Source organism: Lytechinus pictus, chromosome 8 (genome assembly GCF_037042905.1).
Source record: "Lytechinus pictus isolate F3 Inbred chromosome 8, Lp3.0, whole genome shotgun sequence".
NCBI lineage: Eukaryota > Metazoa > Echinodermata > Echinoidea > Temnopleuroida > Toxopneustidae > Lytechinus > Lytechinus pictus.
The window spans coordinates 23,477,001-23,501,482 of NC_087252.1; the positions used below are offsets into that span (position 1 = coordinate 23,477,001).

General features: G+C 37.2%; 2 protein-coding genes across 2 annotated transcripts; one reads left to right on the forward strand and one right to left on the reverse strand.

Annotated features, from left to right (window-relative positions):
* The first annotated feature begins 987 nt into the window (after positions 1-987).
* On the forward strand, positions 988-10,730 carry LOC129266187 (coiled-coil domain-containing protein 153-like). The gene is made up of 6 exons (XM_064103809.1): positions 988-1,155; positions 2,876-2,947; positions 4,126-4,245; positions 5,139-5,231; positions 6,386-6,516; positions 6,988-10,730. Exons 1-6 carry the CDS (start codon positions 1,095-1,097, stop codon positions 7,114-7,116), a joined length of 606 nt encoding a protein of 201 aa, XP_063959879.1. The 5' UTR covers positions 988-1,094; the 3' UTR covers positions 7,117-10,730.
* A 692-nt stretch (positions 10,731-11,422) lies between these two features.
* Positions 11,423-22,782, reverse strand: LOC129266186 (BUD13 homolog). Its single transcript, XM_064103808.1, has 7 exons — positions 22,584-22,782; positions 19,809-19,999; positions 18,253-19,209; positions 17,885-18,001; positions 16,497-16,617; positions 15,789-15,979; positions 11,423-15,085 (listed from the first exon to the last, which is right to left on the reverse strand). The coding sequence occupies exons 1-7, from the start codon at positions 22,706-22,708 to the stop codon at positions 14,910-14,912; spliced, it is 1,878 nt and encodes a 625-aa protein (XP_063959878.1). The 5' UTR covers positions 22,709-22,782; the 3' UTR covers positions 11,423-14,909.
* Between the last annotated feature and the right edge of the window lie 1,700 nt (positions 22,783-24,482).

The following is a 24,482-nucleotide window of genomic DNA, read 5'->3' on the forward strand; positions in this document are numbered from 1 at the left end:
CTCACTAATGAATAATTGCATGTTCAAACACAGTTTGTATTATTTTTATGTCTATTAGATTACTTTTTGCCATTTTACTCCAAACAAGATGTAAAGGAAATACACTGAAGTACAGCATACATATTAATCATCTTCCTGGGACCGTGGGGTGCTGACGCAAGATTAGCACCCCTGGAAATTTGGTTGATATGCTATAATTTGGAGGTTTGACCAACGTAACCTTCAAACTTCTTCAAAATAACCTTTTTGAGTGATAAAAAAAAGTTCCAGTCGGAAATCACCTTCATTTGGCAGTGAAAACCTTTATATTTATATATTGTTTTTTTTTGCTTGTCAAATTAGTCTTGATCGTTCTGAATTGGAGACCCCCCTTTTTTTTTGGGGGGGGGGAGGGGGGGGGGGGAGGGTCGACAATTTTTTATTAATAAAACAACACCCCCTCTTTGAAAATCTTTCTCAGGCCCGTGATATCCATTGATGCAGGTTGCAAAACCTACATAGGATTAACCCACAGGAAGCTGAAAGAATGAGAGAAAGATAAAGAAGAGAAAAATAATGCAAGACCGTACATTCAAGAGAAGGGATCGAGGGAGATGGAGAAAGGGGAAAGAGAATGGAGGGGAGAGAGTGAGGAGAATAGAAGAGAAGTGAGAGGGAAGTGAGCTAAGAAAGAAAAGAGAAGTGATAGAAGAGAAAACTGAGAGATATAAATTAGAGAAGGAAAGGAAAGAACGAAAATGAGGGAAGAGAGGAGAGATCATAAAGGACAACCAGCATTTGATATGTTGAAATAAAAACTGTTGTTGGGGTGGATTTACCATAGATCCATGATTTTGCCTTTCCTAGCTCCAATACATGCGTGATTAGCAAGCTCAATCAAATTCAAATGGCTTTAGAACAAAAGATGTTAATAAAATATTAATTGTTCGTAAATCATAGAGGAATATGCCATGTACCTGTTTCTGTGTCCAATTACTTAATTAAATTGCGCATGCGCAATCGAGCATATTTGGTTGCTAACTTGTGAGCGTGCCGTAACTCCCGTAAAAAGTTCCGGATTCCATTCTGAGAAACGATATTATCACTTCAAAATTATGCCTCCAAAGAAGAAAGGAAAGGGGAAAAAGGGCAAGAAGAAAGGGAAGAAGAAGAATGGTAAGTATATTTTAATATAACTTCCATTTTTAAACGATTCTAGAAGCGAGACACTTGTCAAGCTTATTGGAGCTCTCCAGCGCAGCGTGAGTTTCAGGTTACCGTGCCCGCTACTTACCCGTGAGCGTGAGCTAGATACGCGGTGCTTGCTGACTCTGCTCTGCGACTGCGGGGTGCGCTCTGCATTCTGCTTGTTGCAGAGTTAGCATAATAAACGATTGACTTTTATTCCAGCGCACCAAGATGAAGATAAAGATAAATAATGATAATTATATTAAAGAAGAAGAAGAGGGAAAGAAAGAAAGAAAAAGAAAGAAAGTAAGAAAGAAGAAAAAGAAAAGAGGAGAAAGAAGATCGAAGGTATTTCGGAGGAACTGCTGAGGTAAGAGTAACCCAGAGAGCTCCCGCCCGCGCAGCGGGCGGGAGCCCAGAAGCTTACCGTGTATTTTACCATTGTCACCGGACTAGGGTGATTTATGGTCTAAATATTTCTCCAAATGAATTGTGAAAACAGAAAGTATACAATTACCACGATTATATGGATGAAGGCCAACGAGTGGCAGATTCCTGACATCTGGGCACAGTCTGGAATCTCAAAAAAACGAAAAGTTCTCTCCTTCTACCCCGTCTCGATCGGCCATTTTTGTTAAAAATCGTAACAAAATGGCCGATCGAGACTGGGTAGAAGGAGAGAACTTTTCGTTTTTTTGAGGTTCCAGACTGTGCCCAGATGTCAGGAATCTGCCACTCGTTGGCCTTCATCCATATAATCGTGGTAATTGTATACTTTCTGTTTTCACAATTCATTTGGAGAAATATTTAGACCATAAATCACCCTAGTCCGGTGACAATGGTAAAATACACGGTAAGCTTCTGGGCTCCCGCCCGCGGGCGGGAGCTCTCTGGGTTAAGGTAAGAGGTGTACATATATTCCACTCATTCAATGTGCAAGGTTATGATATAACCTTGTTCTCTGTTACTATTCCCTGTGTGGTGAAATAAGTTTGGCAATGTTTGGCTTATTTTCTCTTGTTCTTGGGGACAAATGCTTGATTTGTTGACATTGTCAGATTCAATTAGGCCTACAGCAATTCATCATATAACTTGGCTCTTAAGTAAATTTAAGTCTTTTAGTTATTTTTTTTTAAATTAAAAACAGATTGAAAAATGACAATTTTCTTGAAATTTTGCTTTCTACCAATAGAGGACCTACACTGAAATATGCCTAAAATTCAAGGTTTTTTTCAGGCAGGGTGGTAGCAGTGAACAAGTGACGTACATGTTATATTAATAACACAACTACTGGTTTTCTGGTTATATTTTCTATGATTATGATAAACATACATTGGTTCATTTTTTTGCAACCTACCTGTTTTATACTATCATGTTATTCCATTTTGTAACTCTATTGTATGTAAATTGTAATGATCTTAGTTCGCCCAATCAGGTGTGGGAGGGAAGGCCTGTGGGCCATGGCAATTAAGTTGACCTATTCCCTACCCAGGCTACCTGGTTGGGTGAGCAAGGTTTTTAAAAAATTGTATTTTTGGGTACTATTTCTTATTCTTGCATTTTACATGCTGTCTTGTTTTTTATTTCTGAAAGTGCCGAATAAAATTATAAAAACTACTATAGTACAATAACACTAACAGTGAAATATCATTCTGTTGAATATTGATAAACATATACATTTAAACAATTGTATACTGTCTCTATACAGATGGAGAGCTGACCATTGAGGATAAATACAAGAAGACAATGCTTGAGATAGATGCCTTGAAAGATCATTTAGGTAAGTACACTGGGCAGGAATTGGGCCTAAGTAATAATTTTAATCATTAAAGGGCTACTTTCACTTAGGTCTTGGGCATTGTTGAACTAATTCGAATAGATGCTATGTAGTAGCCTCTTTTTGCTGGCTCCTTTTTTTAGGGACACAATGCAATTTAGGTATCGTAAACTGGGGTAACTCTGGACACAGGGGTGACTTTGCACATTATTTAATGACATTATTAACATTATTTAATAATAATAATTTACATTCATATAGCGCTTCATAATTTTGGTTTCTAAGCACTATATAAATGTAACTATCATTATTAAAATCATGTTAATAATGTTATTAGATAATGTCCAAAGTCACCCAAATTTACGGTACTGGTATGCACATTGCAATTCTTACTTCTCTGTAAAGACATGCTTAATGCACCTCACATTGGAATATTGTAATTAACAACTCATTAGGAAAATAAATTATTTGTTGGAAGGAAAAAAAAACAACTTGTAACTCTAGTTGCAATGTTGGGATAGTTTTGAAGAAAATGGTTGCCCCGAAGAATGAAGTTTGAGGGATATTTTGGAACAATTTGCATGGTCATTTTCAGTCACTTTTAACTTAAAAAAAAATACCCTCAATAGAATTGTGGTGTACTTGTACATGAGTTCACTGGAAAAAATATAAGCAGCGAACCTACAATTGTTCAGGGGGGTGGGCGAACTATTGTATTGTATTTATGCGTGTGCATGTGTGTACATAATCCTATCTTTTTTAAGTAGATAATGTAGAACTAAGCTTGATCCTTACATTTTCTATTTTGTTTTACACATGACTCTGCAGACTGGAATAGATAAGAATTTGAAGAGAAATATATTTATCTTTCCAAGATGAAAATTTGCCCATGTGCCATGAGAGATGATGATTATGCTGTTTCAATTGCTCATTTCTAATTTTATTTTTTTTAAAGATCATTTCATTTTACAGAGATTACGAAGGCAAAATTATTGGAGAATGACAGAATGTGTGATAAAAAAAAAAAATTATTGTGTGTCTGATTTTTTCTGAAATCTGCCTTTAAAAGTTATCAGATCGAATTACAAAATGCCACTATGTCTGGGTACACCTTTCATACATTATGAAAGCACTCTATTAAAATTTGAATTAGCTTTACGTCATGGTGTTTGTTTGTGCAGCGAATAGGAAGGAGATTGCTCGTCGCTCCCAGGCCCAGTCAGAAGAATGGAAGGGACGCATGAAGGACGCAGAAGGAGACGTGGAGCAGCAAAAATCGGACCAAAAAGACGTCATGGCTGGTAAGTGGTATCCACAGCAGGGCATGGTATCCAGAGAGTTGATAAAAGCAAATCTTGATTATAAATTCAAAGTGTCACTATTGCCGATTTTAGGGGTTCTTTGGGGATGTACAGAACCCTGTTTCACAAGAGCTTAGTTTTTTTTTTTTTTTTAATGTTTTTATTGAACAAATCAAAACAAATCTCAAACAATCAAAACATTTACAAAATATTGTATAATTAAACAAAAAAGAGGAAATAAAAGAAATAAAAATGAAAAATAAAAGGGCAGCCTTTTTATATCCAATCTTACATCAGCTCTAATCACTTATGGTTATCATGTAGGATTTTATAGATAAAAGAAATCAAACTTTTGAATTATCAAAATGGAGCAGTCACACCTGTCCCTATATTAATAAAAGTGTCATTGTAGAGAAGTTCGACATAATATGAAATAAATTAATATGTGATCATATAACCTCTGCAAACGAGGGCAAAAGTTGCATGATAATAAGACAAAACCATACACTCTTCTCATAAGAGCTTAGTTATTCTGATCAAATGGCTTTATGATTTCAATATACTGTTATTCAACAACATTGCTTTACTGTATTTCAAAAGTAATTTATGTTTTTTTGTAAAATGAACAATTTTAATTTTCAAGCAGCATTTTCATTTCTCATTAATTCTTGATAAACTTAATTGAATTTAACTGAATTGGTTGGATTAATGACCGATGCATGTGCACAGTTCACCCTAGAAATTTATTGTATGAGTATGGTTCCTGTGAGATGAAATTTTCATGCAGAACATGTTTTGTTTAATCTTGTCTAAATAATGCTTTAACTTTAATATACCAATATTTAACATTTGGACGATTGACCTATGCTAGTTTTATTGTATTTTCTTTTCAGACATGACTCGTCAATACAAGACAAAACAAACTGAAATGGATGCTCATGTAAGGAGATTAGAAGTTGAGCTGCAGAAGGTCACAAGTTCATTAAGTAAGTGGTTCTGACACAAGGAAATTGATAGCGTACTGCGCACTAGACTGCTGGCGATGCTTAAAAAAAGGCCAATGCTGGAGTCACACTGCCTAAACTGACTCCAGGCTGACAAATCCCTTAGGCCCGTAGTCTGAAGCCGGGTTTAACTTGAAACTCAGGTTTAAAGTTGTGGTTTAAGTATGGATAGCCAATTGTTACATAAATCACTAGCAGTATGGATATCATATTACGGCTCATTTGGCTCTCAAATCATTCATAATTGTCTAGGAAGTATAAATAGATGATTGTCTTCACCATCGATGAAGCACAGTAAACATAAGAAACATACAACTTAATAAAAATTTTGACACGTTTGGCTTCCCATAATTTTAGCACAGAGTTAGACCATGGTCTAAGTTAAACCTGACTTCAGAATACGGGCTTTAATGTTTTTTTAATCATATACGCTACTTTTTTATTGGTTGGTTTGGAGTTAGTGCTGGTCGATATTTGATTTCAATATTAGTTGATTATTGCTGCAGAGAGAGCAAGGAAGGGGGATATGACTGTAAGACTTTTTCATTGGTGCTTGTCCATGAAAAGCAAGCTTTAAGGTACCAAATTATTATGAAGTTCTGTTGGTTTAAAGCAATGGAGAGCAGAATTTAGGCCAATGAATAGGAATTAAATTTTTGTGATCAGCAATATTCTGGTCTTTTTGTGTTTAATACAGCGATTTATCAGCATTATCATAAAACCATTATCGAATATTCAGTATTTTTTCAATATCGATATTGATAATATAAAAACATCGACCCACACTATTTGGGGTCAGATGTATTGGTATGTCTGCTTCATATCTGGAGTGCTTCCTTTTAGGGTTAAAGTTAGTATAATGAAAATTGTAATGGTTAATATTTGTAATATTGTAGCTTGACTTTCCTAAATTTATAGTTTGTACATTGTATATTTCTATTTTGTTTAGGAAATCTGCACCGAAATATTGTATTGGTAGTTCGAATGTCTCTCTGTATTTATTCATAATTGGGTTTTTTTTATTTAGTATTTCAGTTTATTCATTTTTGTAATTTTTTCATTCATTTATTAATTAATTAACCCATTTATTGTTCAATGAAGTATTGAAGTTCCATCTTTCATTTATTTTTTGACAGCAAAAACCACAGAAGAACTGAAGGCAACAACGGCAGAGAAAGAAAGGATAACCAAAGAGAAAAATGAGACGATTGGAGAGTTGGAGGAGAAGATCAAGACAATGGAATATTCCTATGAAAATATGCTGGAGGTAAGTCAAGAACACCTTTGACCAGTTCTGGTGGATATTTCTGAATGTTTCTTACAAATGACTCTACGCACTACTGGTAATCCTTTTTAAGTGCTAAATGGTATTCTTATGTAGCTGACCTAGCACCAAAGAACATGTTCCAGTCGCTTGTGAAGTCTTGCTTATCTTTACAAACAGCTCAATGAAACACCAGACTGTTGCCTGTAAATTGAAGCTAAGTGTTTGCATATACAGTGATTTAACTGATTGATTGTTCACAATAATCAATGTAATCAAATATAAATCGGCCCTATAATCAAGTCATATATGTTTTTTTTTAAATTGACATATTTAATTTGAGAGTAGCTTCCTATCTAATACTCAACTTCCTTTTTCAATCATCCTGATTTATATATCACATGAATAACTATGCTTCTTCATATCTCAGACTTCTTTCAGTTGGTAATCTTTCTCTTTCTATCTCCCCTGCAGGAAGCTATGGACAATATGGTGGAAAAGCTAAACGATGCCAAGATACGCTGGCTGGATGAATCCAAGACTATTCACATGCAACACAAACAAAAACTATTAGAGTTTGGTCTGAATCCATTAGATATATGAATGCTTAACATGTGCCATTTGTCTTAAAATACTCTGTATGTTAATCAGGGTTCTAGCTAGGAGCAGTTTAGTGCTAAGAAAAACTTGAAGCTGCGAAGCGGACATTTTACAATGAAATAATTTTGCTTGAGATCTATTGTGAATGTCTTTGGCAAAATAAGGCATGCCAGATTTGCATTTGTGAAAAAAATACAAAAAACTATGCTAGCTCGAAATGTGATCAAATTGGTACATATTCAGCAAATTTTAATTCTATTTTACAGAACATTTGTGCCAGGTGGTGCATCCAATTTTAACCAGAGAGCCAAGCGGTAATTTGCCTTGTCGGCTTGGCATGGCTAGAACCCTGATGTTAATACTATTAAAGGGGAATCCAACCCAAATGAAAACGTGTTTTTATAAGGAAAAGAAAAATCAGACAAGTTGATAGGTGAAAGTTTGAACAATATTGGACAAACAACAAGAAAGTTATGAATTTTCAAAAGTTGTAAATATTGGTAATCACTATACCCATGGACACTTCAAATTGGCCGCATATGGGATGTCAATAGTGATGTAAGGCAAGGACTACTCTTCCATGTACTCCAATACATATTATGGCTAAAATGTCATTTTTCCCAAAAGTTTTATTTCAAATTATAATTTTCTTTCATGAGGACATAAAACAATGTACTACCTGGGTTATATTTAGATTACTGCCCCAGGGGAATTGGTACTTGGGAGAAAACCACAAAACCCTGATAATAAAGTACATGGCCTATGGGAAAGTTGTCCTTGCCCCTTGTCATAATTTACTTACCCAGTTGCCAATTTGAAATCTACATAGTATTAGTGATCTCAATTTTAAAGCAGCTATAACTTTCTTATTGCTTGTCCGATTTCTTTCAACCTTTCACCATTCTGTTTAATTTATCTTTCTCCTTCCCAACACAACATGTTATGGCCAAGGCTGGATTCCCCTTTAACATAAACAAATGTCAAGTAGTATTACCAAGATTGTTTGTGCATAGCTTTGTCACAACCTTTACACCATTACATCCAAAATCTCCTTCCCCATCCCTCAACAAAAAATACATGACACTGCTTATTTTGTGGAAAAGGGATTTTCCAAGGTTTTCTTTGTCTTATATTGCAATTTTCACAGCAAAATGTGAGAATTCTCGGTGGTGGGGAGGGGGTTAATTTAGTACCCCTTTTCGGTCCTCAAACACACTGTACAAGTGTCGTGTTGTGGCACAAATTGTATTTCAGGGAGAATCGACATGTGTATTATGTGGATATAATAGACCACAAGGCACAAGTATATGCCTTGTGTCAACAGTGCACAAATATTTTTTTACAGACGAGACCTTTTACTAGTTAACCTAATCATGAAAACAAATTAATGATTGATGGATGATAAAAGAATGTGGATGTCAGAGATGAAATATTGGTGTTAATACAGAGATAGGATAATTTCCAGTTAACTGTTTTAAGATGATTTTTAATAGCAGGGTATTGACTTACTAGGATGAAACAAACGATAAAAGAAAAATAAGGACAATATGAATGTACCACACCAGGGGCCATTTCATAAAGCTGTTTGTAAGATAAGAGCAACTTTAACCCTATCTAGGCCGGGGTATTTTGGGAGTTCATATGGCCGGGGGGGGGGGGGGGGGCTCCCAGGCCCCCCCTAGAGATCTCGGCCGTCGACCGCGCCGAAAATTGGCACGCGGGTTGCCTAGGACATAATCTACACAATTGTATTGTAATTTATTTCATGCGAATCGCTATTAAGTGATTATGGTAATTTACGCGTAATTTGTATGCGAAATCATACTTTTTCCTCTAACTCCCTAAGTAAAGCTCCAAATGTTCTAACTTTTGGTATAGAAACTATTTGTGGTGTTCCTAGCAAGTGTACATGAACAAAATTGCAATATCAAATCATTTTCTTATTATATTGTTTTTTGCAAATTCTTATGTATTTCATTGTTTTTTTACCTTTTGTTTTTCATTGTTTTTTTCAATGAGATTTGTTGGGGACTCTTCTGAGATCATAAAAAGCATAAAATAAATACATTTAGACCAGCAAAACTAAAAATAATCATACATTTATGATTTTTGGTTGAAAATGAAAACACAATTTGCATTGACTTTGTACACAAAATCACGTTTTAGAGCAATTTTTGGTCTGACATGCACTAACATAATGTTGCGTAATTTCGGAACCACGTACCCGGGTGAAGCAAAATTGGTCTCAAAAGTTGCGCAAGACTTGAAAGTAAAAAGTCAGTGAGCGGCGCGGTCAAAAAATTTCGCGCGGCGAAAATATTGCGCGAATTGTTGAGGGGGCCTAGATAGGGTTAAGAGGTGATCCTTTTTTGTGGTAAATGATCATTCACCATTAAATTTTCATTGGTGATTATTTAGCACGTAAGTAAGGATCACCAGTCATTCGTAACGTCGCTCTTAACTTAAGAACAGCTTTATATAACACCCACCAGGCCAAGTGTCATCAAATTATATTAAAATTGTAGAAAAAAAGTGTTCCAGCAGGGCATGGAATATTGAATTATCAAGCATACTGGGATCAGTGCATAGTGGAATGGCGGAATCAATGTACAGGGTAAATTGTTACTATGCAAATTATAGTGAACTAGGTCAAAGAAATGAATCAAGAACTTGATAATATTTTTCATATATATTTTATATAAATTCATATACATTTGATAAAGAGACATTATTTTTCTGTTTGCCATTAAATCATGTTTTTGATTATTGATGAAATCTATTTTGGAACAAATGAAATGATGATATGCAAATTGTATGTGGTATTATAATACACCTTGAACTAATTACTGTGATATCTCTTCCATAATGCATTTTTAGGTATTTTTATTTTCTCAGGTTTAGATTATATTACAAAGGGTGAATTTAATGAAGTATTAAGTGATGCAGATGCTTGGGGTTTTCTCATAACACAACCCAGATTAAAGGAGAATCTGGGTTCACACTTTTCTGGAATACATATTTCATCTTGAGCATTTGTTATAAAGATAATGAAGCAAAGAATTCATTGATAGAAATTAATACTTTTTTTTAAATCAACGTTGTAGTCCAATTTTAAAAAGCAGAATCGAAACAATTTGGTACTTGAATGAATTTAGTTGGGAAGTTGACTTTGACTATTAACACATTAACATGTGATCCGATTTCACTGCTACAACTATACTCTCCCCACCCACCCATGACGAAAAGGGCATATATTTTTTCTGATATTTTCTTCTTCTAAATGGAACTGCATAGGGACTTTGTCATTCATATCATGTGCAGAAAAAAAGGAATCAGGAGAGTTTCTTTGTTTCATAATCTGCATGTTAAAAGGACACACCATCAATATCTCAACAAAAGCGGCCGACCATGACAAATTCTTTCAAATCTCAAAACGTCAAAATATTGTGGGCGGGGGTTGTATTTTTCATAACCATCTAGGGTTCATCTGCATTCGTACATATTTCATTGCTCCTTATGCAGCCATTGTAATTTATATTGTAGATCAATGATATGTAAAATTGACTTGTATTTATGTAGATTGTATATATTTATATTAAAATGGAAAAAAAATGAAACTGCCTTTTTCTTTAGACTTTGGTGTTCATTCCTGACTACCTTTTTAGTAAAATCTCATTAATACCACAGAAATATGTTTGACTTGGGCAAAATTGTATTTACATGTAGATCCACTGCCGCTATCACCCGTACCCCTCTCTGCTCTCCCTCTCTTTCTACCCCCCCCCTTCTCTCTCTCTCTCCCTCATTGTCATACATCGAGTAATAACTTTTATGGGGTGTTACAAAAACTTGCGATCAATTGCAAGTCTATTTTTGGTCCCTAAATCAATCACATGTCTTGTTAATTACAAATTAGTGATTGATTGCTAATAATTGCTCCTTGAAACAAGAAGTTTAATCTGATTTGCTACAGCTAAAGTTGATCTATCAGTTGTAAAATTGCAACAGAATATTTGCAATTGATCGCAAATATTTTCTTACAACACCCCCTTAGTCAATTTCTTTCCTCTATATTTCTTGCTCTTCTCCAATGCATTCTCTTTCTCTACTTCCCTCCCTCTTCACATATTTCACATCGTAGAAAACAAGCCATGATCATGTCTGTGCTGTGTTTTCCAGCAGGAATCCAACAATATAGGCACCAATCTATCACGGCAGCTTCCCCAGAATGATGATGACGAAGGGTAAAGATAAGTCATGAAAAGGTGCTAGCAGGATTCCTGCATGAAAGGCACAGCTCTGATTTTTACTTACCAAGACATTTTAATAATCACATGGGTCCATTTTTTTTTTATCTTTCGAAATAAGCCCGTATTCTGAACTCGGGTTTAAATTAAACCCTGGTTTAAAGTTGTGGTTCAAACTATGGAGAGCCAATTGGGGTACAAATCCCTAAGAGTACACATCAAATTTCTTAACTCATGTGACGCCGAAATTGTCTGGGAATGATACTGAAGTATTTTGAAGTATTTTTCTTCATTATGAAAGCAAAAGGAAGCAAAATAGTCAACATAAGAAATATATTATATAAACATAATTTGTTAATATATGGCTACCCATAATTTCAGTACAGAGTTAGACCATTGGTTTAAATTAAACCCGACTTCAGAATAGAGGCCAGTGTTTAATATTTACATCATTCACAAGATAAACTAAAGAACTTTGACATTGCAAAATATGATTTTTTTTTCCTCACAATATCAAGATGGAACATACATAGTTGGCATTGGATGGATATCTTTCAGGAAATGATTTGAAAGTAATAATTTGTGCTCTAACCAGTTCTTGAAACCTAGAAGTCGTTTGAAAAGCAGCTTCGATCTTGCAGATTTGCCCATCCTGAAGAAGGCACCACATCTGGCAGGCGTTTCATAGAGCTGATTGTAAGTCATGAGCGACTACCAACAACTGGCCATCCTTTAGTACGATTTAAATTCACACCAATGAAAATTTGGTGTGCACAATTCTCGCTACCCCAAATAGCGATTTCGCCGAGATCCGGGAAAAATCCCTGTAACGCGCATTGCATTATGGGATAGCTTTTCGGTATTACAACTTCCTGTTCGGAAGTCCAACGCACTGTTTTGCCATTCAGATCAACAGTGCCGTCATCCACAACAACACAACGTCGCTTTCGCTCGGAAAGTTCGTGATCACAACCCTCTCTTTCACGATACAGTTTAACGGCCGTTTCTGCTAAAGTCACTGATTCTGCCCGACGCTTTCCATTGTTAAGACTTTTTAAAGTTCCGAAACTGATTTTTTATAAATTTTTTGGTCGACAAAAAATTGAACGGAATGAATGCTGTAGTGTATATATTTAGCGTCTAGTCGAATACGATCGTGATGTCAGGCCGGTCGCTAAATGCAAAATTTTAAGATATTCATTTTTTGTTTTATTTTTTATAACCAAATAAAAACAAGAATAAAAATTATTTTCACGTGAAATATATTTTCTATTTTTATTCATAATTCAAATGGAATAAAAACTGACCAAATTAAATAAGAAGTATTATAATATGTACATATTACGCTGATTGGCATCGATTTCGGTGTGGTGGAAAACTCAGTATTGCGAATCTCGCGATCGCGCGAGCATGACTCTGAACCGGAAGTGGTGATGACGACCCGACGGAGTGAAAATTATCTCGTCTCGCGCATTATGAGATTTGTGTTCCTATTTGGGGTAGCGAGAATTTACCTCAAGGATCACTAGTAGTTTGTAAAGTTGCTTGCAACTTACGAACAGTTTTATGTCATAAAACGGCTTGCCTTACATTTGTTGGCATGTGCTGACCGAGCTGTCTTGGGCCCTGTCTAACAAATACTTGCAATAGCTTCGATTCAAAGAGGTTTGTTAGTTATGCATGAATTAACACACACCCAATAACCTGGGTCCCATTTCAAAAAGACATGTTATAGTAACAAATGCACAATTTCTCATTTAGCCAATCAGATTGAAGGATTTCAGTAGCTTTTAACTGTTATTGCAAATTATTATAACAAATTTTATGAAATTGGCCCCTGCTCTTGGGTGCCGAATTACATTCTCAGTTATTTTGTTTTCCATCAAATAAAGTTGAAATCCAATCTTTTCAGGTTAAATTTTAGAACGAAAATTCCTGTTGTAAACAAGCATCTGAATGTAGTGCAGATAATTTCAAAAACGTTTTAAGAGTTCTAATAAATAAATTCAGCTCCACTTTGTTGAGACCTTGACGAAAAATGGGTTATCCCAAAAGCACAAGAACCAGAGAGCATTTCATGAGAAGTTTTGAGAGTGATTTTCCCTACTTGTTCTCAGCCAATCAAATGCAAGGATTTGCAGTAGCTTGTAAAATCACTCTGTGAAAGTCACTGACAAAACTTGTCATGACATAGTATCCAGGGGGGCGTTTCATGAAAGGACTTGTCGGACGTTTTATCCGACAAGTCCCATTTTATCCGACAGTTACCATAGTAACGGTACCTCTCAGCCAATCAACATCAGAGAAAGATGTCAGATCTGACAACTTGTCGGATGAAAATGTTGATGAAACACTCCCTAGGTCACAAGGCGCGCATAAGGTCGAACTTCAAAAGCATCCCTCTGGTTCATTTTCAAGCAGTCACTCTTGGTTCTTAAACCATGACTCTACTCCGGTTAAAGGTCAAGTCCACCCCAAAAATTGTTGATTTTAATAAATAGAGAAAAATCAAACTAGCATAATGCTGAAAATTTCATCAAAATCGGATGTAAAATAAGAAAGTTATGACATTTTAAAGTTTCGCTTATTTTTCACAAAACAGTGATATGCACAACTCAGTGACATGCAAATGAGACAGTCGATGATGTCCCTCACTCACTATTTCTTTTGTTTTTTATTGTTTTAATTATACAATATTTCATTTTTTACAAATTTGACAATAAGGACCAAATTGACTGAACCATATAGTATTAAACAATGCCAATTCAACATGATAAGGGAGGAATTAATCGTTGTTTCACTTGAAAATGAGGAAAATATTAGAATTTTCCATATTTCACATAATAAAATACAAAAGAAATAGTGCGTGGATGACGTCATCAGTCTCCTCATTTGCATACCGATCCGGTCGCAAAATAACGTACGGTGATAAACGCTTGCAGGTATAGCAAAATTCCTTCTTGTTGGATGCTCGATATGGGGAGCGAGTCTGTTAATGATATGAACGCATCCCTGTCTGGAAAATCTATTCAACTTCAGCATCTCGCTGTCGTCATAGATATCCAAGGGATGCGTTCGATCTCTAAAGACTCGCTCCCGTCTCAAAGCAGCTGCCTGCTGTATGGCATACAATAGAGCAGCCATCTTGAAACTATTTTGCCGGAGTTTTTAGGACTTTGCCGTTGGACCAGGAGCTACAGCAAAAACCCACTTGATTTGCCGGAGTTTTTTTTAATGTTTGCCGTAAGAACTCTGGCAAAGTTTTATGCAATGTAAAACTCCGGCAATTTTTTTTGCCATAGTTTCCTGATTTTTTGCCGTAAAAAACTCCGGCAAAAGTATTATGCAATGGGGCCAAGGATGTGCATATAACTGTTGTGTGAAATTGAGCAAAACTTTGAAATGTCATAACTTTCTTATTTCACATCCGATTTTGATGAAATTTTCAGTGTTATGCTTGTTGGATTTTTTTCTTTTTATTCAAATCAACTCTTTGTTGGGGTATAAGTATATTTTAGTAATGGGCATGCCATCCTTGATCATTTTCGTTCACATATCTTCAATGCTCCATTTATAAGCTATTTCCGACGTAGCCTTCTTGTCCGATATTCTCTGGAAGTATTTCTTCTCGAATCCACTCGATCGATCGACCCCGTCCCATCGGTAACCTGGCTGGATGTTGAAGCGGTTCGGTGGAGGCTTCGGTCCTCGATATTTTGGTTTCTCTGTACAAAGAAACAGAAAGTGATGAGTGATTGATGATCGACAAAGGGTATGCTTCATTTTATTTACAATGGAACACAGCATACATCATCACTAGGGGTCCTTTGCAAAATGACGCATGATCAAATACATTCTAAGAAATGGTATAAAACTCAGCCAATTAGATTGGCACATAATGGGATGTGACCTATAACCTTTTGATTAGAAAGCAATACTTTCTGGATCAGTCCTGGGGTGTTTCACAAGGAATTAAGTTTGACTTGGAGTTGCAATTAAAATGGCCAGTTGCGTGCCAAATAAAAAGGCATGACCGCATTGGTCAAATCCTGCTAAGAGGACACGCACTACTGCGTATTAATCATTAAGATTGTGTGTTATATATTGTGTGCAACAGCACTAAACATGAATTTAAATCACACTTAACTCTTTCTGAAACACAACCTGGGCCCCGTAACACAAAGCTTTGCGAAGAATAGCAAATATGAAATAACGCTTCTGATTGGTTACCGGCCAGTATTTTGAGCCAAATGCGCGTATAACAATGATCTTGATTTGTCAGTTCATTTAGCGATTGATCGCTAATCTTTGTGTTACGCTCCCCTGGTTGGTGTTTCATTAAGCTGTTCGGAGGTTACACAAGATTTTATGCACAAATGATGAGGGGGGGGGGGAGAAGGAGAGGGGGAGGAGAGTGGAGAGGAATACCTTTAATCCCAGCCTTCGCCATGGCCTTAGATTCTTTCTTCTTCAGGAACGCCAGCATGGGGTCTCCTTCTCGGTCCTGTTCTTTCAACATCTGGTCCAGGTCCGTATCGTCTTTGTACCTCGCTAAAGGTTTAGCCATCTCTCTCATCGTATCTTCAACGCTGTTCTTCTGATTCTTGACTTGGGCCACCCTGTACGGGGCACAAAGACATGTTTATTAATACACATTCAAGTGCTCGGCTACTCACACTGATTTCATACAATTGTTGAATGCTGCAGTTCAATTACTCGCCATCGTCCTTTTGGCTTCTTTAGAATCTTTCCAAGAAATCTACATGTACAACTGAATTTTTTCCCATATTGGTTGCCGGGTAACTATAGAAATGGGTGCCTGGTACTAAGCAGAAGTCTTCTTCTATTGGTCAGTGCAAGAAAATATTTTTTTTAAAGTCATATCTCTTTTACTTGAGACTAGAAACTGATTATTAGCTTGTACATATGCATGTCTGTGACATCCTGGAAATTGATCAAGTTTTGTTTTAAGAGGCCCAAACACATCAAGTGGTTTGCATATTTTCTCTACTTTCATTCTCCTCAGACAACAATCCTTTGAATTAGTAAACATTTTATAAGTATTCAAAGTATTTAAAGCGTTCTTTTCAAGAAAACTGCAGAAAAGTACTTACTAAATGGTAGAAAAAAGCTTACCCTTTTCCCCACTCCAAGAATTGCTCATCTTCTTCAGCTTTTCTGGCCTCTTCTTCTTTCTTCAGTCGTTTCTCCTCCTTCAAGTCTCTCCTCTTACCACTCTTATCCCTGAAAACAGTCTCTGTAGGATGACAAAACATAAGACAATATAAGAAAATAATTCATACTTGATTACCCTTATGTCCACGTTTCATGAACTAGATCCATAAAATTTCAAAGTTGTGATGACAAGTTTATTAACCCTAAGTGACGTTTGACCTTGGTCATGTGACTTCAAACTCGCACATGATATTCAGGGATACATGGTTGCTCTTATATACAAATTTCATGAACTATATCCATAAACTTTTAAAGTTATGACAATTCCTCAAATAACCCCAACATGGCCAAAGTTCATTGACCTTTAAATGACCTTTGACCTTAATCATGTGACCTGAAACTCAGGCAGGATCTTCAGTGATACACTATTACCCTTATGTCTAAGTTTTATGAACTAGGTCCATATACTTTCTAAGCTATTATGACATTTCAAAACTTAACCTTGGTTAAGATTTCGATATTGAGTCCCCCAACATGGTCTAAGTTCATTGACCCTAAATGACCTTTGACCTTGGTCATGTGACCTGAAACTCAGGCAGAATTTTCAGTAATACTTGATTACCTGTATGTCCAGGTTTCATGAACTAGGTCCATATACTTTTTAAGTTATGATGACATTTCAAAAACTTAACCTTCATTAAGATTTCAATGTTGACAACGCCGCCGTCGGAAAAGCGGCGCCTATAGTCTCGCTCTGCTATGCAGGCGAGACAAAAAAGATATCGTCAATTTTACTTTTCAAATAAGTTTAAATTGAAAAGGGTGTTTACAGTGCAAAGAGAAGGTTCAGTAATAAACAATAGAAAAACTGGCAAGAAAATAACTGAAAAAACTTTCATACTAACTCACATTTGGAGCTAAAGGTTGATTTTATACTCAAATGAGCATGATCGAGTCATAAGTTTATACAACAAAAAAATAAGGATTCTAGACTGCTTTAAAAATTATGATTCATCCAGTGGCAGATCAGGAAGAAGAAATATACTACACTAGTTACTACTACATTTCCTAAATAACCTCCTGTGACCTTTCTGCCCTTGTGATCTCCTCTTCTTTCTTCTTCACCTCCTCCTTCTTCCGCTCATTCTTCTTCCCCTCCTTCTTCTCCTCCCCCTCCTTCTCCTCCCCCTCCTTTTTTTTCCTCTCTTTTTCCCCCCTCCTTCTTCTTCTCCCCCTCCTTTTTCTTCCTCTTTCTTTTGCTGTTCCTCTCCTCCTTTTCCTCCTCCTCCTTTTACTTCATTATTATTACTATTATATTGTATAACTAGTCTCTCTCAAGTCACACTGACCTGCATTTTTACCACTGGTGTCATCATCAAGCCTTGAGTAAGCCTCATTGGTTCTTCGTCTTGTTGCTTCATTCTCTCTCCTTAGGGCAGCTGCATCTGATAAACCGGCCTTAGCCCCTATACGTTACAAAGAAGAGTTAACAAACCACAATAAAATTATAAAATCAATCGTAACTCTTTGTAAGACGGGGCCTAGGGGTCACTTTTACTAAATATGCTGTAACCATTACAAACTACTGAAAAATCAAATTTTCACATGTTCGTTTTGGTGGAGGCACACACTGCATCATTTTTAACCAAATTCTTAAATTCTATGAAAGCTGAGAGTTAAATTTGAAATTTTGTATTCTTGATGGAAATGTCCGTACCTGACAGAGTTGTCTTTGGCTTCTGCTTCATCCCATCTTCAGCTTTGCGTAGTCTTTGTCTGTCAGGTGAAAGGTCTGAATCAGAGTCCACCCTTCTCCTCTTCCCTTCGCTCCCTCTCCTGGGTGGAGAGAGGTCATCATCAGAGCCACGCCCTTTCCTCCTGACTGGAGACAGGTCCCGACTGGACCTACTGGACTTTGATCGAGTTTGGTCTTTCCTCTTAGAATTTGATATCCTTGGAGGTGAAAGATCAGAATCGGAGTCATGTCTCCTCCTGGAGTTTTGAACTTGACTAGGTTTTCTTCTCCTAGGAGGGGAGATTTCGGAATCAGAATCATGTCTCCTCCTTTGCTTTAGTCTGTCTCCATTATTCGTCTTAGTCCTCACAGATGATAAATCAGAGTCTGAATCATTACGACTTCTCCTAGAATCTTTGGACTTTTTATGTCTTGGAGGTGAAAGGTCAGAGTCCGAGCCATGCCGCTTTTTCCTTGAGTCTTTGACCCTAGCTCTTTGAGGGGATAAATCGGAATCTGAATCATGGCGACCCCTCCGGGAATGTTCACCCGTGCCATTTCTCCTTGGAGGAGACATATCAGAATCTGAACCATGCTGTGTCCTGGGCACCCGCCCCTGTCTGGCTCTTGGAAGGGAGAGGTCTGAATCTGAGTCGTGTCTCTTCTTCGATGTCTGCTCTGGCCTTCCTCTAGGCGGCGACAGGTCGGAATCTGAGTCGTGTCTCCTCTTCGATGTCTGCTCTTGCCTTCCTCGATGTGGCGACAGGTCGGAATCGGAATCATGCCTTTTCCTGGACATCTCTCCTGACCTGCCTCTGGGGGGTGAAAGATCGGAACCAGAGTCATGACGGCGTCTCCTAGGCGGTGAAGCATCTGATGAGGAATCATGGCGGGGTCTTCGACTTCCTGATGACATCCTAGACGGTTCTTCCTCTTCATCTGCGAAAAAGAAGTAAAACAATCAATACAGCATTTTTCCTTTTTTTCAGATTTCAAATTAACCAAGTGAGGTAAAAAGCAAGTAAAATCCTATTTGTAGTTTTAATAAATCCCCCCAAAAAGAGAATGTTGCCATTCAAATTCAATAGATGTGTAAACAGTCACAACATGAAGAATATGAAACAAAACCGTTTTTATTTCTAAAAATATTATGATTTGGATATTCTAGCAGATGGTCGAATTACACTTTGGTGAGCTTGATTCAACGATCAACCACTTGGTCTTATATTGCCCAGATTCTCTAACTTTCACTTTTGTCTAGTTATTATTCTGCACTTTGTCAAATAAAACTGTGCTTCTTAATCAGTCCGGATGATACAGCAAGTGGATATTAGATAAAGTGAGTATATCTTAAATGGAAATTACAAGGAATTGTAAATGGACCTATTGGCAGTCAGACCAAATGGATACGAGACAATCTAGTTGGAGACCAAGTGGAAAATAGACTATGTGGGGTGAGGGTGCTCAAGACCAAACAGAGAGACGACAAAGTGGGTCTAGATAGACCAAGCGGCAAAGTTACTGAAAGAACAACATACCTTGTTTCATTACTTTCCATTTATCACTCTTCCTGTACTGTTCCAGCTTGACTTCCTCTTCGGGTCTCTCGTCAACAAACCCTGCTACCAAAGGAGCTTCATCAGCTTCTTCAAGCAATTTGGACTTGTCATCATCAGCATCAGGTTGGACAAGGGTTCGGAAGTCCACATCATCATCTAATATACGCACGCTGCATTTGAAAAAAAAATTAAGAACTGTTAGAGTAATGCATCCTACATGTACATTCAACAGGTGCCGAGAATTGATAGCCATTTTTTTTCAACCAGACTTCTAATCAGAATTCAAGCAATGTTGACTTGTCATTGTTAGTATCAGACGGGACAAGGGTCCTATCTAGCTCAAGCACACTGGACTTTTGCACAAAAGACGTACCATCCAAAATGTACCATTGCACGGCTTTAGGAGGTGACGTCACAATACGATTTAATTCAGTGCGCTCAGTAAAAATGAAGGTGCAATACGCGTATAAGCCTGCTGGCTAAATGCGCAATGCTGCCCAAGGTCATTAGCGCTTGTGGGATTTTGCTTTTCGCTTTCAGTATTTTTGCTCCTTTTTCATAGATTACTACAGGGATAAACTTTTTTTTTTCTTCATATTTTCGCTAAATTCCGAGGCGTTGAACAACACAAATAGCGAATATTCTTATTCGTGCAATGGTGCGAGATTTCGCATTCGGTGAAAGAAAGAGACGCTCTATTCAACTCGGCTACCGCCTCGTTGAATAGAGCATCTTTCTTTTGAACACCGAATGCGAAATCTCGCACCATCGCACTCATGCCTATTTGCTATTTGTATATTGCGTGCTGGTAAGGACTAACGTCATGAAGAGAAAGTGGATATTAAAGGCAGAAGTGAAATGGTGAGGCGAGAAGTGGAGGTTAGATAGAAGAGTATTCTTGCGGAGTTGAGTGCAGTGCTTAAACCTACTGTAAACCAGAAAGAGTCGAGAAGCTTAAGTAGTTGAAGACATGATGAAACTCATGTTTCGGGCAGGTGGACAGTCAACTTGTCCAAAACAAAAAGACTAATTGAAGTGATAAAGTAGTATTGAGTAATATTATGAAAATACCAATTTATTTGGTCAGTTTTTATGTGCCGATTCTTTGGTCTATTTTCTTCAAAAGATACCAATTTAGTTGGTCAAATTTTTATGCCAATTTTATAAATTGGTTTATTTTGGGATGAGTAGTCAGAATTCATTGTTGGGATAATTTGATACTGCATTCAAGGAATTACATGTACTTGATCTGAGCCTTGATATAGATTTATGTATGTAGGTAAGAAATATGGATATTTAATTAAGCTGTACAGAATCAAATACTTGCATCCTTTTAAGTTTCCATTTAGGAGGCATTATTTTGAATTTTAACTCAAAATGTTCTGCTAATTACCTTCTGTCTGGTATTAGTTAAATTGTTTACAGTCATGTGGTTGATGGTAATTTATGATTGTTGAAGATGACTGTCGTTATGTGATTGATTGATATTAATCTATTTGATTAATTAAAGCAGCAGGATATTCGAGACAACTTACCCCCCCCCCCCCATTGAGCTCGGATAGGCTACCTGTGAACCCAATGAATTGATAAGAGCGATTTGAGTATGAGTACATGTACATGGTTGTACGTATTTGATATATTTTCATTACTGGAATTTCTTCCAAATTATTCTGAGTTGCGGTCTCAGTATAATCTCCCGCATGGTGGCAGCGTTACCAGGAGTTTTGAGGGGATTTCACGATACACCTCAATTTGAATAGAAAGATAAAAAATGGCACACACTGAATTATTGCCTTCGCCAAGCCAGGCCCTTGGCTTCGGTTTGCACTGCATTTTTTTTTATCATTTGAAAATGGATTATGTTTTCTGTGAGAAAAGTTGGAAAATTAGAAAAAAAATCTAAAAATGTAAAAAAATCTTTAAAAAAATTGAAATCTAAAAATCTAAAAATTAGAAAAATCTAGTACCGGTAATTGTTTCAAAAAAATAATATCAGTCACTGATATTAATATTTCCTTGAAACAAATAGATCTAGAGTTTTCTAATTTTTAAATTGTAGATTTCAATATTTTTTTTTATTATTAGATTTTTTTTTCTTCTAATTTTCCAACTTTTCTCACAGAAAATGTATCCATTTTCAATTGACCAAAAAACGGAGTGCAAATCGAAGCCGAATCCAAGGGCTGGCTCACTCGCACGTATTGCGAGGTTAGAATTAGTAACCTCGCACCATGATCAGTGACCATGTCCATGAACTGCGTTTGGCAGTGGATTTCTAAGTGGGTCGCGCGTGCTGCGATCCCACTTCTCGTGTCCACAACACACGACTTCTATGGCTTGATTTTTCTGTGCATAGCGGCATGTAATGAACCCTTATTTAAGTGGGGCTGGCTTGGCGAATCCAATCGATCATTGACATAACAAAAAAACCTGATGATCTGATCTTTGCAAAAATATTTAGACTGTACATTTCATATTTTAAATTAAATGTAGATAGGCCTAGATTATATTCATGATAATAATTTGATGAATTGCGTTTGGTATGGTTGATTTTATGTAAAGTGTTCGATAATATCAGCAGCAGCATGCGAGCTCGTGGTAGGAAGCCCCTTGCATGTTCGCCGGATGGTCCGGCGTATGACGCTCCGGATTTTCGCTGCCTATCCTGCCTTGCCCTCTTTCACCTTAATGTTGGGCAATTGGGCCTGCATTGAAGCTGGACTGAATTGTTTGAAATTATAGAGGAGATCTTACCTAGCAGCCTTCACAGCTACTCCTGAATGTCCTCCGTGTTTTTTCTTTCGCTTCTTCTTTTTATCCTCAGTATCACCTCCTGAAAGATATCTTTTCAGGTATTCTTTTTGGTCGATGACTGACATGATTGATATGTTGCGATTTGGTACCGGTACATTCGGCTCTTGGAAACTCGTCCGATTATTATTTTCGTCTGGCGCGCGAGGGGCGTCGAGGTCAGTAACTGTTAGCCACAAAGATCTACTAGAAAAAAATAATAAACAGAACAAAGCTTAATAATGATTAGGCTTTTGTACGTTCTATTCATATTTTCTGAAATACCAGTATATATCTAGTACTACCCGCCGGACGCCCCGCACGCCTCTTTGCACGCTCGGTATATAGGCCGACTTATATATACTCTATAAAAAGCATTATTCTGTCTCCTGAAACTTGACTCGAGCAAAAAGAAAAACTAAATAATAAAGGTGGGTTCATCATCATCCAAAACAGGCCTCGGGTGCGTCTTATTTAATTTCCTGGCTTTCAAATTAGCGGCCTAATATATGAGTTTTAACCCATGCAGCCATGGGCCGCCAGTGCCCTTCTTTTTTCTTTTCAGAACACCCGGGGGGGGCCACTTACATTGACGAGTGGATACCATGCGCGACCAAAAAAACACGTAAAAAGGGTGTCTTTTTCAAGATAGGGCACGTTACGTACGTAACGTGATAAGGGTGTCAAAAACACAAAAATATTGAAAAAAGGGTATCTATTTCGCTCGGAAAAATATACGTGTTTAGGGTCAAATATGCGGGGATGATAAAACAAAATCAAAATGTTTTATAAAGGATGTCCTTTTTGCCCCAACACTACGTGTTTAGAGTCCGATTTGCGCGAGGTGTGGAAGGTGGGGCCGTACTAAACCAAAATTATGGTGTCTAAAGGTAAAACCGACGACCGACGGACGCGTGACATAACAATAAAATATCTCTGTACTTGTTTAGGGGTTCATTTCAGGGAATACTTGCTAATAGTATCGTTTTGTTTCCAATACTTGTTAAGGGGTGCATTTTCAGAATATGGAAAATACATCGCTGTACTTGTTTAGGGGCTCAGTTCTGGGAATACTTGCCAATAGTATTTGTTTCCAATACTTGTTAAGGGTAGGGTTTCACACGCCAATACTTGTTAAGGGGTGCATTTTCAGAATATGGAAAATACGTGTTTAGGGTGCTTTTCAAGACCCCGTGGTCGCGCATGGTATCCACTCGTCAATGGAAGTGGCCCCCCCCCCAGAACATGACCCCGGCAGCGCTATAGGCCTATACTGGCTGCGGAACCGGGGCGCGGGGTACTTGCCCCCCCCCCCCCCCCTCATTCCCAGGAGGAATTTTTTTTTTTTTTTTCAAAATGGAAAGTGCCCTACGATTCAAAATGATACGTGTATGCCCTAAAACAATTTTAGGCCTTTTTAGAAAATCACAGTTTTCAGGTTAGAATATCACAAATTTGCAGCTCGCGCTTCGCGCTCGCATCTATACTAATTTTTAGTTAGATCACAGTGATCGAAAAAACCTGCTTTAAATGTTTAATTTGTATTGGTTAATGTCCATAAGTTTCGGAGCTAGTCTCAAAATGTCTGGTTGCGCGATAAAATGAAATTGACCAAAAAGCTAGTTTACAACTTCAAATTTGAAATTTTTCTAAACCGCTGGCTCGTGGAAAAATAAAAGCTAATCAGTAATTTTGTATCATCAATCAGAAATCAATAAGTCAAAAAGGCTCTGCTCAATTTAATTAAGTATACAAAACACAATCAGTCATGGTGAAAAGATAAAATGCCCTTTTTGTGCTTTGCCCCCTCCCCCAACGAAAACTTACGTTCCGCCGCCCCTTGAATGAACACACACACATAAA

What these genes read in the sequence shown, in the direction of transcription:
- LOC129266187 (XM_064103809.1), top strand. Translation starts at nt 1,095, where the DNA reads ATGCCTCCAAAGAAGAAAGGAAAGGGGAAAAAGGGCAAGAAGAAAGGG. An exon ending in CCAAAAAGACGTCATGGCTG is followed by an intron (nt 4,246 to 5,138) that starts GTAAGTGGTATC and finishes TTTTCTTTTCAG; the next exon opens with ACATGACTCGTCAATACAAG. An exon ending in CCTATGAAAATATGCTGGAG is followed by an intron (nt 6,517 to 6,987) that starts GTAAGTCAAGAA and finishes TCTCCCCTGCAG; the next exon opens with GAAGCTATGGACAATATGGT.
- LOC129266186 (XM_064103808.1), bottom strand. Translation starts at nt 22,708, where the DNA reads ATGTCAGTCATCGACCAAAAAGAATACCTGAAAAGATATCTTTCAGGA. An exon ending in GCCAAAGACAACTCTGTCAG is followed by an intron (nt 18,002 to 18,252) that starts GTACGGACATTT and finishes TGTAACGTATAG; the next exon opens with GGGCTAAGGCCGGTTTATCA. An exon ending in GGCGAAGGCTGGGATTAAAG is followed by an intron (nt 15,086 to 15,788) that starts GTATTCCTCTCC and finishes TTCTTTGTACAG; the next exon opens with AGAAACCAAAATATCGAGGA.